At 45.7% G+C, this 16,837-nt stretch overlaps 1 protein-coding gene across 1 annotated transcript in view; it reads left to right on the top strand.

Moving 5' to 3' along the window:
- Positions 1-1,197: 1,197 nt before the first annotated feature.
- Positions 1,198-16,837, top strand: part of SNTB1 (syntrophin beta 1) — a 113,055-nt gene continuing 97,415 nt past the window's right edge. Inside the window, exon 1 of the mRNA XM_030971102.1 lies at positions 1,198-1,812. Within this exon, the coding sequence (XP_030826962.1) occupies positions 1,290-1,812 (523 nt within the window). The 5' untranslated portion in view covers positions 1,198-1,289. The remainder of the gene's footprint in view (positions 1,813-16,837) is intronic.

Genomic DNA, 16,837 nt, shown 5'->3' with positions numbered 1-16,837 from the left:
ACTCTCCATAGGTGCAGGGTTGCATTCCTGCTGGGGAGAAGGGACCCGAGTGTAACCCAGATGAGGCTGCAGATGAACCAGGGCAGAGGCCTCCTTTGGGAGGGAAGGGAAAGTGTCTTGTGTAGCTTAGTGCGAGCAGCATGGTCTGAGACACCCTAGTAAACCAAGACAAGCTTGTCTGAGGATGATCCCATATTTAGGTCCCACCACACACTGAGGAGGTGAGTCCCAAGTTGCCCAGCCCACATTTACCTGGCGCACGTGTGCACCTGGAAGCAAACCCCCAGTGTCAGAAATGAATAGCATCACTTCAGAAAAGGGCAAGATGGAGCACTTAGGGAGCCACACGACTCACATGGCTGAAATGATTGGGACTAACAACTCCTCTGGCTATCCCAACCTCCACAAAGTGTTGTCCACACATACACCAAACAGCCCAGAACCACCGGAGTTTTCATTCCAGTTTAGGAAGAAGGCAGAGCTGCTCTGCAAGGAGCAGAAACAAAGGCAGTCCTGGAGGGGCTTCCTGTCTGTAGCTGCTGTGGGGGAGCACCTCCAGGCCTGCTGGGGACATTTCTGAAAGGCAACGTGAAAGCGAAGCTTTCTCTGATGCCTGAGCCGGAGCTTCGAGCCCCTTGTCAGGGGCCTATTGTTTCCTAGGAGGGAAGGGAGTATGGGAAAAATTGCAAAACGGGCAGGTAGCCCCCACGATTCTTTAACATGTGTAATCAAAGGGCATATAAGCAACAACTAAATATGCAAAAGTATGGGTCACAAGCACTTAATACCTCCGTCCTACAAAGCTGTGAAATAACTCGTATTCTACTTCCATAGACCTGAAATTTAAGTACCTTGGGGCCACCCGTTAGTTTTAATTCACTTTATACAAAAATCTCTGGGAATAAAACAGAGTTGGGTTTTCCTTATCCCTTCCCTGCCGTTGGTTTCCTTCAGCTCCCCGCTACACCCCGCTGCAGACGGCAGCTGCCGGGGCTGGCCCCGCCACATGCCATCGCAGCCCGGGCTCGGAAGCACCGCGGCTCAGGGAGGGCGTCCCAGCCGTGTCCCCGGGAGGGGCGGGTTGTCCCGGTCCCACTCCGCCCGCGGGCGGTGCCGCCAGGTGCGCCCGCCCCGGCGCGGCCCCGGGGGGGCGGCCGCGGCTCCTCGCCCCTCCCCGCCGCGCCGGGAGCTGCCGCCCCCGGCTGAAGTCCGGTGCCGCCGCGCTGTGCCGTGCCGTGCCGAGCCGAGCCGGGGGTGCCGTCACTCGGCGCTTCCAGCATGCTCCTAAGATGGCGGTAGCGGCGGCGGGCGGCGGCGGGGGCGGCCGGGCGCAGCGCAGCGGCTGGCTGGAAGTTTTGGTGCGGGAGCGCTGGCACAAAGTGCTGGCCAACTTGGGCGGCGAGGCGCTGGTGCTGAGCGGCGAGGAGCGCCCCGACGGCGCGGCCCACAACGGGCTGGGCGGCGATGGGACGGCGTGCCGCGGGGCCGAGGGCGGCGGGGGGCCGGCGGCGGTGCGCACCGCCTTCACCGACCCCCCCGAGCAGGTGCCCGAGGCCATCTCCAACAAGAAGCGGTGCGTGAAGGTGCTGAAGCAGGAGATGGGCGGACTGGGCATCAGCATCAAGGGGGGCAAGGAGAATAAGATGCCCATCCTCATCAGCAAGATCTTCAAGGGGCTGGCCGCCGACCAGACCCAGGCTCTCTACGTGGGCGATGCCATCCTGGCCGTGAACGGCACGGACCTGCGGGATGCCACTCACGACGAGGCGGTGCAGGCGCTCAAACGGGCCGGCAAGGAGGTGCTGCTGGAAGGTACGGGAGCGGGGCGGTCCGGCCGTGCGCTCCGGCGGCGGGGGGCTGTGGGGCGGCTCGGCTGCCTGAGGGGCGGCGGAGCCGAGCCGGGGGCGAGGGGGTGACCCCGCGCATCCCGTGCTGCTCCTCCGGGCGTCTTTTCCAGTGCGGAGAGTTCACACCCTGTACCCCGCGCCGGGACCCTCGACGGCGTGTGTTACGGACACAGCCCCTCGGCAGGGGACCAGCGGGGAGCCGGGCTTCAACTTCCCGCCCTCGTTTCCGCCGGCGCAGCCCCCGCAGCCCCGTCCGTGCGCGGTCGGTGGAGGCTCCGCAGCCCCGTCCGTGCGTGGCGACGGGTCTGAGCCCTGAGCCCTCCTGGGCTGAGGCTGCCGGTGGGAGCCTGACCGAGCCTCCTGCAGGGTTAGGGATCTTCTGGATCTGCCGTCGGGACGTTTTCACATCTTTTCAGCCCAAGAAAGGTGGAGAGAGCTGGGTACTGTGAGAGGAGGGATTAAAGAAGTAAAGGAACCCCCCTCCTGCCATTAAGAGAATGGCTTGGTGACTTTGCCCTAAGTCATCTTGAAACGCCTGACACTACCCTCTCTCCAGTTCCTTCTTTCACCTCCCTACTCCCGATCAGGGATGGGGGATGGGGGCAAAGCGGTTTAAATGAGGCTGGGGGTACCTCACGGACTCATCAGCCATCCCTGCAAAGCAGCGCCTTTTCCTTTCTCGTGGGTGACTGAAAGAGTTTTGTAAAAAGCAGCCTTAGACATTGACCTCGGAGAAAGGAGCAGACGCTGCTGTGCGTGGAGGACACGTGGAGGGAGGGTGTCCCCCCAGAACGGGACGGAATTTGGGGGGAGCAAGTTGAAAAGCAGAGCCAGGTTCCCTCAGACCACGAGTTCATGAGGAGAGAGGCGTGCACAAACGTCTAATCCCTGTCTTTTCACGAGGACTAATTTGCTTGCTCCACCTGAGAGAACGAACAGCTTCAGAACTGCCCTTGGCGTGTGTGTGATAAAGTGATTACATATTTGCCCAGAAGTTCATTTAACCGGAGGTCAATGGCATCTGAGGCATGCTGCAGTCTGCCTTCCCCGTGCCATCGCTTTCCTGCGGGCACTCCCACCTCGCTGGACCTGTAGCCCTTTCGGTACCGCAGATTTCTTCACGTGTGGTTTTTTTGGTGCTTATTTTGAGGAGAAAAGGAGGTGCTGCTGCTGCCTGGGAGGTGCAGCTGAGCATCAGCTATGAGCAGCCAACTATGGCATAAAGTTACAGAAAAAGTTTGAAAGGGAGGGACGGTGAGAAATGTATTCCATAGTAGTGTGTGCTGAGAAACTCTTTTATTGTCCCTGTGACAGTGAAAACTGGAGGAGTTTGTGCTCCATGAGGATTTAAGAAGCTGAGGACAATTGTGTCTCCTCTCCCTTTGTGCCCTGCAATACCTGCAGGACCAAAGTGCACCTTGTCTTCCCTTGCTGCAGCTGAATTGATTACAGATGTACCTCTGAGGTATTAATATGAGCTTCTCTGGACGCTCTGAAGTGGGGCTGTTGCATCTAAATTTTATCACTGATTTGTTTATGCAGTGTAAGGGCTTTCTGGGGTGCAGCTAGGTAGTGGCTGAGCTTTGCTGTGGCCTAATGAGTAATGTACACAGTGCTTGCAAGTCTCCCTCCCTCTGTGTGGTGCCTGCAGCATCAGCACCTGAGCACGGTGCTGCTGGGCGAGCCTTAAAAACCCCTCAGTTTTCTTCTGGGCTAGGAGTGGAGATGAAGCTGTTTCACCTGCCTTTGCTCCTTTTGACATCACAGCTATCTTGCATTCCTTTGCTCCATGCTGAGGTGCCTCAGTAGTTGTTTCTGCAATTGAATTTGTAATTTGCAATTTGTATATTTCAGTAGTGATCTCTTTGTGGAGTTAAAATATTCTGACACTGGACTCTGTATTTTGTCCTGCCTGTCTCTTGGTATTTCAGCAGAGTAACCAAACCAAATGTTGGCTCCAACATTGCCTGGGAGGGCTTCTCCCTTCAGTGGGGACCCACTCCACATGAATGGCTTATGAAAGCAGGCAGCTTAGAACAATTCTCTGCGATTCTATTGCCCATTTTTAAGCTCATTCTTCAGCAGCAGCGTCTAAAATTGTATTTTTATTACTAAAGGAAGGAAAATGCAAAAGTTCTTTCTAATCTTTAAAGTATAGAAGGGCAACACTTGATTTTCCTTTCCTTACAGATAATAGGATTTTGCCATTTCCTGACTTCTTAGAGAGTTATATATGGCAAAAAGCAGCCTGTGTTGGGGCAGGGCAGGACCCTTGTGCAGCTCCTGTCTAGACTCTTTCTCCAATTCACAGAGCAAAGCCAGCGTGTGTTTCCAGGGTCAAAATGTAAGATTTACATTTTAGGGAGATTTTGAGATTTGTTTGTGACTTCCAGCCCAGGAAAGCCAAATTTGCAAAGGCATGGCAAGGTGTAAAGCACAAGAAGCACATTTCATGGTGCAGCAGGGCTCTGAGTATTGCCCAATGCATTGTGCATTCCTGGAAAGGGTCTTACCATTGAGTATTTCCTAGAGGCTATGGCAGGGAGGATGTGTCACAATACACCCAATATCAGAGTGCTAGAGCCTGCCTGTTATATAGTGTCCTGCCTAAAACTGCTTGCTCAGTGGAATGAGGCATTTACCAGCTCAGCACTAAACTGTAGTCTCTCCTGCATTCCTGTGCAGGGAGGAAGGGAGTGGAAAATCCCTCCCCAGGCCTCTGCACCCTGTGTGGGAGGCAGGGCTGGCACCCGGGTGGGTGGCAGGAGGAGGAAGGTCTGTGAAGAGAAGGAATCAGGCAATGCTTCATTTTCACACTTGCCCTTTTTCCTGCATTGATCACTGTCTCTGAGCTGGTGAAAAGAGAGATTTGCTGCCGGGTCAGGGGTGGTGTAGCTGCAGCAGCTGTGCTGGTGTGGGGGTAAAGCCCTGCAGGAGAGGCCCTACTCTAACAAATTGAATATCCATGCTGGGTAGTTCTGCCTTCTCATTTTCCATCCCTGACACTTGTAGAATTCACCTACTAAGCTAAAGTTCCTTCTTATTGGTGTGGTCTGTGTAGTTGGCTAGGGTGCTTAAATCCAGTAGAATTTGGTAAATGGAAGGGAAATAAGGCAACAGGTGATACTGCCTTAGGAAGAGCTGTAAGGCAGAAGGTTCAAGAAGAGAGGGAGGTGATGAGGAGAAAGGACTTGAGCCATTAGAAATCATTCTGTCTCCTCATCTACAGGGATGGAGCGCTTCTGCCTGCAGGGTTTAATTTCCTGTGAGCTTTTCATCACAGCCCGGGTGTGGGGAGCAAAGCAGGCAGAGGGAGCAGGGGTGGGGGTAGCCCTGATGTTGGGCTTGTCAGCCCTGGGTGGCTTCCCAGGGCTTCAGAACAGCGGGATGGAGCTTCTCACCAGAATTCAGGAGCAGAGAAAACTTCCCTGCATGAGAGACAAGGCGTCCTCATTGTACAATACATATTCGCAGGTGTGGAAGGAAGTTAAAATTATCCTGACAGCTTTGTACATATAATTTGTACAGATAATTATATGTGCAGTTTGTACATATAATTTCCTTGTGGTTCTGTTAAATTTAGGGTTCTTTGGAAAATGAAGCACTTTGGAAAATCAGGCAGCCCCTCTTGTGCTGTGTGGAGCACATTACATTCAAGTGCCTCTCAAGACACCAAAGGTGTTTGTTTTTATCAAAGCATCCTGGGTAAGAGCAGTCCCTTGGCATGCTCTGTAACCAAACTGGTTGTGCTTTACTTGTATTCTCTATGTGTTCAGTGAAAAAAAATGAAAACTTGAAGTAGACTATGGTAATGTCAAAAAAGACCCCCCCTGCATGATGCTGCAGAAGGAAAAAGAAAGAAAGAAAAAAACTGCATTAGTGAATTTTGCTATCTTTCTGCAGGGTATTTTTCCCTAACTTGTTTAATGTGTGTGGGTGAGCTAGTAGTGATGGTGGTGGAAGGTACCTAGTGGAAAAAGGAGCATCTTCTTAGTGTTGTTAGAATTTTAGTGGTTTTGAATGATTCTCAGTTAACTCAATTGCAAGGTCTGTGGAGAAGTGCTTTTGGCAGCCTCCCTGGCTTTGCATAAATTTCCCACAGAAAGGCATCCCCCTGCACAGTGAATTTAGCATATGGGTACTAGCCTGTAGTCATCTTCTGTGGCATTCTTGGGACTAAGGCACAGCTTTGAAGCAAAGTAAGAATAAGCATGATGCAGTTTGTACTGTAGTAACATGTATTATTTTCGAAACAATATTTCTGTAAGAATTGTAAGGATTCTCCTCTTCCTACCTTTTTAATTTTCTCTGGGTGGAGCAAAGCAATTGTATCTCTGTGAATTACATGCTGAAATAGTTCAAAATAGGTATGGGCTTCTTGTTGGCTGTAGTTTTCAATCTTAATCTGGTTTTGTGTGTCTCTCAGTAAGGTAGTGGCAACAGGAGATTTCTGAGAGATAACAAAATATAGTATTTATCCAGAAAGTGAATCTCCTGCAAGTATAGAGGAAAAATGAGGCACAGGGCACTTAATAAGTGCATATGTGACACAACTAGTTACTACAGTCAGGTCAGGGCTGTAAATCTCAGTGATTGCTAATTGTATGTATAGTTATTCTTTATACTTCTAGTATAAGTATGGACAAAACACTTTTTTTTGGGGGGGGGGATGTTTATAGCAGCAAATATGCAGTTAGGGAAATGCCTTATATTTAGAAGCTGTACATTTCATGACTCATGTAGCTACCCTTGGCACACATCAGTTTGAAAGTGAAATTGAAAGGGAAAGGAGCAGGGAGTCTTATTCTAAAAGTCCCAGGTCTAAGCAGTTCTGAGAATCTCAGTTTTGATTGTTTCAGCTGCCTGCAGCTGATGGGGAAGGTTGAGTGGCAACACTTGATGTGTTTTTCATTGATTAGATTAGATTACAGGCTAATTTAGCAGTCCAGACAGCCTGTATCACCTTTCACAGATAAAAATCAGTACATCCTCTTTGCAGTAATTCTTGTATGAGTCCTCTGTCTCAGTTACTCTAAAGAAAATAAGGCACTTGTGGGCAGCACATTCCTGGATTTATTTGGACCAAGTGCAGGGTGCCCTGTCAACCCACCTTGGGAATCCTATACTAAGCCCTATAGAAGCAACTTACTGCCATCTCCTTAAGGGTGCTTAGAAGACTAAATATGTCTAGAGACCTGAAATTCAATTGCACATGCAGATTAAACATGTTAAGTATCATTAGAAAAGAAAAAAGCATGTTTTAAAACCCCGGTAGTAATTTCTTAATGAAAATTAAATTGAAATCTTGTATTACTCTTAAAGAATCTTTAAACCATGAGAGTAAAATTGAAAGCTGAAGGCTTCTGCTATAGTTAATAAAACATTGCTTGTATCTTAATTTTGCTCAGGCAGGTGCCTTTTCTCTGAAGGCCATTTCCACCCTCTCAGGACAGCATTTTCACACAGGTGATGCCAGGGGCACTGGTCTCTTCCCACCTCTGCTGCCCACTGGGTTTGGGTCAGAGATGCTCACTGCATGTCTGTCCTGAGGGAGCTGATGTGGAGTGTCCAGAATTCAAACCAGTTTGGATTTGGGACAGCCCAGCTCAGATGCTGATCACAATAGATTGATGGTTTCAGGTGTTAGCTGGGAATGAGTTTTAACTTTCTTTTGTTCTCTTAATCTCATTGTTTGTATAATACATGGTGTGGAGCTTGCCCTGCTGGTAATGTATCTGTAAATTTGGCTGTAAGTATAGCATCTGTTTGTGTTCATTCAGAGTTCATAAGTATTGGAGAGTTTGCTCTATTTGTAACCTGTACCAATAGTCAGTCTGCTTCCAGGCTTTAAAAGCACATTATTTCCATTTCATTTTTCTAATTTAGATTTCTGATCATAGGATTATTTTGTACTTTATTCTGCAAGATTATGTTGCCATGGCTACTTGTTAGAATTGGTACAGCCACTTCAGTAGAAGGGAAATTGGAGGAAACAGTAGTTCAAGAGAGCAATGGCATAAGTGAACAAAATGTGATGAGAACAAAGTTGTCCCAGTACAGCATGGGAGACTCTGGCTTTCCAAGTCTGAAACAGATCCTCAAGCATCTCAGAAAAATAGTTGGTGAAGAAGGGATGGTGGCAGTATTTCTAGAATGTGCAGAAAATCCTTTAGCTACTTATCATGTAGAGTTTGTGAGTAACCCATAGAACACAGCTTTGCTGGCCTTGACAGGGTGAGTGGACGTGAGCCAGATTCTTCTTTTAGCCCCTCCCAGCCCCACACTGGTGTCACTACAGCAGCTGTAGCTGGTGGGAAGTGGCTTCACTTGGCTCAACTATGTCATCTCTCCAAACCTTAAACTCTCGAGCAGAGAAAAACACTTCTGCCAGCATAAGGTGTGCTTGTGCTAAGGGTTTTTAACAGGACATCTGCTCTTAGAGCAATCAGGGAGAGCACTGTACTGTCATGGCAGATTGGGAAAGAGTTAGGACTTGGAATAGTAGGAATAAATTGAGTTGTTTTGGCAGAGGCACATCGTTGTAAAGATGAGAAGGAGCATCAGGGGAGTGGCAGCATTTGGTACATGCCTTGAGGACACTGCAAACAAGGAGGCAATTAGAATATGTTCAAGGTGAGGCTGATTTGGGCTAGAGAAGTCTGTGAGAAACTACAGAGGATGTAGAAAGCATGGAGCGCTACTTGTCATTGATACTACATGTTGGAAGGTGTGTTGTGCGCCTCCTTCATGTTCTTAAATGAGTGTGTCAGCTGCTATTTTGCAGGGCTAGGAAAGCTGCTGTATGAGACTATATCTCTGTGCTTTAAAAGGTGGGTAACAGCTCAGCCTTCTTTACCTTGCACTTCTGGGAGAGAGGATTAATTGAAATTATGACATCCAGCATCTTGCAACATCTCAGAGTCCAGCAGCACTCAGTAATGAACAGGGACACAAAAGTTTTCTTGTGGGGGAAGTTGGGAAAAGACAGAATTGGTTTGTTCATTATCTCATTAGCAATCAAAACATAATTTTTTCCAGAACATAAGTTAATAAACTTGCTTAAAAAAGGTTTAATCAGCTGTGACTAGTTCATCAGATTGCTTCAACACTAGATATTGCCTCGCAGTTACATTAAGTTTGTTCCTTAACATAAATTCAATTAAGGGACATAATTTCCACATAACTCTTTGACAGATTTCTGACTGCTGCTTCTGCACACTTCTGTTACAGTCTGGCTTTAATTTTGTCTGTCTAGAACTTGAACTACTGAACTGGTTACAGCTTTGTGCACATATGCTAAGGGCACAACAAAGTAGGTCACTGCCAAAGAGGCACATCTGTACTGTACTGTTGGGTAAAATAGAGTTTTTAATTGTAAGGAAATGAGCCAGAAAAGTAGATGTGGAAAAACTGCCTCTGATTAGAAATGATTAACATACAGCACATTCCTTCTAGAAATGATACACAGGTTTTTGCTGAACTGTTGGAAGTTGTGCTTGTTGGCACAGCTCTAGAAGTTAGCAACACTAAAGCTGTGGCTGTTTATTCCTCTCTGCTCTGGGATATTTCCTTCTGAAGATGATGTGTTTGAACAGTGAGGCAGCTTCAAGGCAGCACACAGGTGAGTAATGTGTGTGTGCATCTCTATGAACAGCTTCCGGTCACGTCAAATTGGTAAATTCCTGGTATGGTGTAAGTACCTGAGAAACAGAATTTTTTTCCCAAGTATCAGAAAGCTAGAAGTATATAATAAGATAAAAATAAAATGTAAAAAGCCGGTATTAGAATATAAATTCTTTTCTGGCAAAGGAGACACAACTTACCTGATTTGCTTCAATGGGTAATATGACCTCTTGGGAATATTTGTCAGCCTCATGTGCCCTTTCAGGGAAATGGGGCCAATAGTTAAACTTTATGTTCCCTTTGCCATAGGCATGTACAGCTGGTGCAGTACCTATTTTGGCTTTTAACATAAGTAGTTATGAGAGAGCATGGAAAAGCTACACCATGGAAATAATGTATCTCCACTTTAGTCTGAATTATTTCAATAATAGCTGTTTCCAGGATTATTTACTATACTGACATGTGTTTAAACTGCCATTGGCTCTGATTCTGCAAGGGGAGCAAGAGGCAGCTGTGCGAAGGTGCTGGAGAAGTTTAGAGTTATCCAGCATGTGTCTTATGAGGCTGCTCTAAGCTAATAGTTTTAACTCAGACAGTGAAAGTTTAATCGGTTTATCCCAGGATTTGGGCTTTAGTCTCCATTATACAGCCTGGAAAGACAAAGCTAGCAGAGGGACTAGCAGATGTGGGGCAGATGTGATTGCCCTTATAGCAGGCAGCTTCCTTTTGGTCTTACTCTTCCCAGGTAGATGCCAGAAGGATCCTTCTCTTGCTGATGTGAAGCCAAAGGAGATATTTAAGTATTGGATGTTCAGAAGTATTTTCCAGGAATAAGGTGAGCAGGATTTGCCTTGAGTACTTGTGGCTTGATTTCTTTGTGAGGTTTTTTGTTTGATTTTTTTTTTTGGGTTTTTTTTTGTTTGGGGGATACTTATTTGTGTTTTTTGCTTGTGTGGGGTTTTTGGGCTTTTGTTTTATTTGGTTGGGGATGCTGTGAACAGAAAAAAAGGTCTCCAAATTACGATTATTTTCCAAAGAACACATTATTCTTGGTAACTACCTGTCCCTTTTAACCTACTTGTCCTGTCTCATTCAGTGATAGACTTTCCTCCTGGAGGAGGTGCCCAGTCTCCTCCTCCATCTGTGGTAGGTGGCTGGGATAAAGTGTGTGCAGAGACCCAGCAGGATTCCTACCACATAAACATACACTTGGGCAGGCAGACACAGACCATAAGATGTGTTTACATCATACATACTTGTGTAATGAACAGTCCCTTCAACAGGTATTCCTTGTTTGGTGCTTGACCTTCACATGTGCTTAGGGCCAGCGTGGCAGCTTTAGGCTCCTGGGGCTTTGCCAGGTCTGGAGAGGCTGAGCTGATGCCTGTTACCCATTGGTTCTCTCTGCTTTTAGAATGTTATGGTGGGCTGTTCTAGCTCAACACTGCAGGGGTTGTGGGGTGTCCCTCACTGGAGGTATTCAGGAACAGTCTGGATGTAACTCTGTGCAATGTGCTCTGGGGAGATCCTGCTGATGGAGGAAGGTTGGACCAGATATCCCACCTGTGGTCCCTTCCAGTCTTAACTGATCTGTGATTCTTTCTCTGTATCTCAACTCTGGGAAGACTTTTCCAGAGCTGGGGATGTGGCTGTTTGTGAGCTCTGTTGTATTAGAGCCAGGAAGATGTGCTTATGCAAGAGAAGGGAAGCAAGCTTCAAGCTGGAATGACTTAGATGATGACAACAGGCTCTTCATTAAGAGCTCCAGGTTTTATTACTGTGTTTTGCCCAAATTAAACTCTTCTAGATTTTAGAAGTTTAGATAAGTGGCCAATTAAACAGTTAACATAGCCCAAATTTTTGAAATCCTGAACACAGTGGTGAGGAGTGACACAAGCAACACTTAAACCAGATGAAAGACCTAAAGGTGCTGCAGGTGTCTCAGCTAATAATCTTGAAGCTACTGTTGCTCTCATGACTTGTGTTACCTTTTCTTTGCAGGAATAATGGTTGGGTTGCAGGTTGATGCTTTTGGGATATTTGTAAGACAGAGCTCTCATCTAGTTCTGGGGGCGAAATCTCTATTCCAGCCTTGAAAGAGGTAAAAAAACCTCATGGTAACTTCACTCCTCTTTGTTTGTGAAATGCTGGAGAAGTGTCAGGCCAAAAGCAGCCGTAAAAGCAAATTACATTTCAATATGGGAAGAATGCAAATGAAAGCAACTAGTTTTGAGAAGCTCCCTGTTGTTCAGTGAACAGCTGTCTGTATAAATAAGCTAGACCTAGGTGATGTGTGAGAACAGGTCATAAAGAAAGCACTGAAGGAACAAACCAGTGGAATTTCCACTTAACATGTTAAAATCAACCCTGAAAGTCTCCATTAAGGAAAGTCATAAATTGAAGTTCTAAGAGATGGCATATAAAATATCCCTGAAACTAAAAATGATAATCTGACAGTTTTATGTTTCCCTTTCACTCTGTTATATCTATTTTAATAAACATGTGGGATAGATTATCAAAAGAGCAGCACTTTTTTTTTTATGAAGTCTTGAGGAAATAAATAGTGAGTATGGGGATATTATAAATTACACCAAATAAAAATAAACTGAAATTGATTCTGGGCTTTGCCTGTGTTTGGACTGAATTGCTAGAATCATTCTGTGTTGATCTTGTTTTATATATGTATTGAACTTTTCTGCTAGGCATACCATGAAATGTTAGTATTTAATGCTTGAGTTTTTGTTCAAGTACTGGCAGAGCTTTTTGTCTATGTGCATAAATAGCATTAGCACCTTAGAGAGGTTTCAGAGTTCACTCTCTTTGCAAAGGACTGGGGAACAAATACCTTTTGGTTTTTGAGGGAGGAAAGGAAGGGCTAGCTTGAAAACATGCAGGTTTGTGTGGGAATTTTTATTATGTTTCAATTTGAGATAGCATTTTATATCTAAAAGTTAATAAATTGTTTTGGAGAGGCTGATTAAAACTTGCATTTAAAGCCTTTTATAAGTAGAATTTTCTGTGTAGAAGAGCAGAGAATTATCCAATGTACCATCTCCTCATAGAAAATCTTTGCAGTCACATCACATTTATCACAAGAAATTCTCATAGGCAAAAAGTTTTGGCCAACTCAATGACCAACTTTGTTCCCATTTTGTAAAAATACAGTTAGTTTCAATAAATGCAGGTATTAATTCAGTTCTTGGAAAATTTAGGTATGCTGTTCTCCTTAATCACTTTGTTTTGTTACTTTTCCATCAATATGCACACTGTATGAAGTGGATAAGGATGTATATTTGGTATGAGCCAAGACAAATACACTTGCAGTGGAGAAGTCACAAGTGATACATTATATGAATTCCTGTAAGACATTTACATTTGATCTTTTCAGTTAGTCATACTTTTGGGGGCATGCTTCTTTGCTTCTCTGAAACTCACAGTGGAAACCTTGAATACAGGAGGAAATGAGGAAAAGACTTCTCAGGTCTCTAAGACTTGCATAAAATAGCTCTTTTAGGTGTAATTTTAATATCTTCTCAATGCAGCTGTAAGTTAAGTTGGTCTCACTACCTTTTTAGCTTTTGCTGGATTAAAGACTTCATGTAGAACTCTGTATGTGAAGGAATCTAGTTCATGAAACCATAAAGGCTGGGAAATTATTTCTATGGGGCAACATGCAATATATTATTTAGTTTCTTTTTTTTCTTTTTGGCTTCTTTCTGTTCACTATTGCATTGGCTGATGTTGGTTTAGAAATGCCTTGAAGTGTAACTGTTAAACTCCAGAGCTGACCTAGCCCTGGTGTGGGCACAGCTGTAAATGTCTGCCAGCAGTATTACATAGGCACAAGGTGCACGCAGTTTGTGTTGCACATGCATTTGCTCATATCCAAGACCGAATCTGGTTTGTAGATTAAGGTAATTGTTCTTTGAAAACAGAAATAAATAGAGTCTTGAGTATACCTGCACTGAAGGAGTCTTGGGGTGATTCATTTGCTGAAACGCTTGCAGGAGGCTGCACTTGCAGTTGTGGTTTTTCTCAGGGTCTGTGTTCCCCACCCAGACCCTGCTGTCCCTGTCCAGTTCTCTGTGGCTGAGCCTCTGGTGGTGAGACAGTGATGGCCAGGCTGGTGGGGACAACCTGCCCTCTGCTACAGTGCCAGGAAGGGGAGTGAATACAGAGCAGGAGGTGGGAGAGTGAAAGCCACCTTGTCTTCAAGTTGGCATGAACTTTCCCATTAATTTCCATGGGATTAGGATATTTTTTAGCAAGCAATAATGACATAAATCACTGATGGGGAAAGAAAGATGCTGATGCAGCTTTATCTTTTCCCCAATACCTACTGTATTAATTCCCCTTTAGAATGGTATGGACAGCTCTTTGGTCCTGGCTGGGTGGCTCACCTGGCTGGCTTCTGCTCCAGGCTGTCCATGGAGTCTCTGTTACCCTGGTACTTAACTGTGCCCAGCAAACCTGGCTCCATATTCTGCTTCCCTGACCTTGCCAGGCTGTCCCTCCTCCCTTCCCACTCCTTCAAACACTGATGAGCAAAAGCTTTGTAAAATACATGTGGCAGCAGTTCAGTCTCCAAGTTCAGCCATTTTGTGCAATAATAATTGATTAAACAATTGTTGTTTCTTTATTTACAGTTCTGTGCTAATCACAAAGGTTGAATAGCTCTGCACAGTCACATACGTACCTAAGTTGTGGGTACTTCTGTCAAATTAGAAAGTATCAAAATGTTTCCTCTACAAACCTCCCTGCTTTCCTTGAATTCCAGGGTGACAGATCAACAGCTTTTCAAAGGATGTTTCAGGTCTTCTTTCTTGTTCAGAGTTAAGCCCTGACCTCTTCAAGAGCAGAAGCACACTAAAAATAATGTTTCACTGGAGCAGAAAGCGGTCACTGTTTGTGGAGACAACAAAACTTTAGTTTCAGGTGGAGGCTGGTTTATGAAGTTATTTTTTCTTTTCTAAAAAGCTGCACCCAGCAGAGATTTGACCCCTTTCCATTTGAACAGGAGGTTTGTAAGTGCCCTCATGCCATCTCTATAGAACTGTCCATGCATAGATGGTTTTCCAGGAGAAATTTGAGTTTGTAATTACCTTGGTGCCATTTCAGTATATAGTGCCAGACTGTGACAGTCATCAGAGGTGTTCTGGGTTTGCAGAGCACACCAAGGCCAAAGTCTCTGCATGGCTTGCCCCTAACCCAACACAATGCTTCTCTCCCCACTGGGTTTTCTGGGTATCATTTGCCTTCTTTCTGACTTCTGACTGCATCAGTTAGGATGCGAGGCAACACCAGAAAAATTTGATATTTATCAGCCTGATTATGCAGGAAAACCTGCAGTTGTAGATGAACAAGTAATTGCATAATCAAAACCTTGGCTTGCTGACTTTTTCCAGGCTGCTGCTTTGTGTCTGAGCGCTGGCAGAGCCCTGCTGGGATGAGCAGCGCTTCCGGGCAGGCTCCATCAGCTGCTGATGGCACCTGGCTAACAGCCAGACCTGATGGCTTTCCTTGTCTCCAAAGAGGTGCAAATTTGTGACCACAGTTCACGAGTGACAGTGACAGAATTGGTATCATCACAAGAAAGTTGAAGCTGCAAGTCTGTATTTTGTGCCTGAGATCTCAGGGGAATTGGGTTAGCTCAGAAGCCCTGAGGTCTCCAGGCCTGGTATGAAACACGATTACCTTGTGGGTTTTTTTCTTTTAAATATAGGCATCATTAGAAAACATGGAGATTTGAAGCTAAGCTGTAATGTTAAACCTGTAGTCATAGCTTTGGAGGGTGCTGCAAAGAAATCTCTTACAATATTACATGAAGAATACCCAGTTAAAATATAATAACTGATTCTGAAAAGTCAAATAAGATGCAGCTCTGCAATAATAATGCCATGTATTTTAAATGTTATTTCCTTTATGAATGATAGAATAACAAAAAGTAAATCTGATTCAACAGCACTTCAGCTGCAGTGCCCCTGGCATTGACTCCTCTGGGGATCAGTTCTGGTGGAAGGACCCCAGTGGCACAGCTTGAGCCCTCCGAATAGCCCTGCTGAAGGACATCTGTGTGTGAGCCACAGGGGCCAAGGAGGCTGGAGAAAAGAGGGCCTGTTAGTCTGCTTGCTCTGGGGATGGGAGTGGTTTACAGAGTCACAGAACTGTTCAGGTTAGAAAAGACTCTAATTGAGTCCAACTGTTAACCCAGTAATGCCAAATTCACTGCTAAACCATCCCTACATTTCACATCCACACATATTTAAATATATTCAGGGATGGTGACTCCACCACTTGCCTGGGCAGCCTGTTCCAGTGCTTGATAACCCCCTTTCTGTGAAGAAATTTTCCATATTATCCAATCTGAACTTCTCCTGGCACAACCTCAAGCCATCTCTTCTTGTCCTGTTGCTTGGGATAAGAGATTGGCCCCCATCTTGCTACAAACTCCTTTTAAGGAGTTGTAGAGAGAAATAAGATCTCCCTTGAACCTCCTTTTCTCCAGGCTACATACCCCCAGCTCCCTCAGTTGCTCATCATAAAGCTCCTGCTCCAGACCCTTTCCCAGCTCCTTTGCTTTTCTTTGGACATGCTTGTGTCCCAGAACCACCTTCTGCCATGTCCCTGTTCAGTATAGTCGGTGGTGAAGGGGATGGAGCCTGGCAGGCACTGTCAGCCCCCCTCAGACCAGCTTTCCTTCCTGCTGCCTCGTGCTGTGGCTGGATCCATGGTTTCTATGCACAGGTACTTCCTGAAAGTAAGGGAGGCCCTACAAATAAAAATACTCCCCTCTGCAGGCTGAAGCAGGGTGGGCAGGCCCCAAGGCCAGGCAGAATGCCCCAGCCTGCTCTGCAGTGTGTGTGGAGGCTGAGGTTTGGTGTGTAGAGGCTCCTCTGTCCACGTCCTGATCCTGTAACTACATAGATGAGGATGACCTTTGCATATATAATGTCTTTCATGTTGATTTCATTAAGGCTAAGTTTGGGTAAGGCTGTGCAAGAAGAAGAGCCATGACTTTGTTTTCTTTCTCCTGTGAGCACGCAAGTGCTGATTGTACTATATAAAGCTGCTTGCTGTTGAGCCTGTCCCCGTTCAAGGTGAGGAGAAAAAGTGTTCATGTTTTTATTATCATTCTTCCCTCCCTCCCTCCTTCCCTGCCTCCCTATGGTGCACCAAAACAAACAGGCAAATGGTAGCAATGGCCAAGGAGAGAAGCAGCATTTTGCAAATCATGGCTTTTTCTGCTAGGAAACACGTAGCCATGTTTATCTTCTTTTTAAAGAGTGGAAATGCTGAATATACAAATTAAAATCCAATTTACACAGTTGAGATTTCCATGAGCACTTCACACAAGTATTCTCAAAGTG

This window comes from Camarhynchus parvulus, chromosome 2 (genome assembly GCF_901933205.1).
Source record: "Camarhynchus parvulus chromosome 2, STF_HiC, whole genome shotgun sequence".
Lineage (NCBI taxonomy): Eukaryota > Metazoa > Chordata > Aves > Passeriformes > Thraupidae > Camarhynchus > Camarhynchus parvulus.
This window is presented reverse-complemented; position numbering and strand designations above follow the sequence as displayed.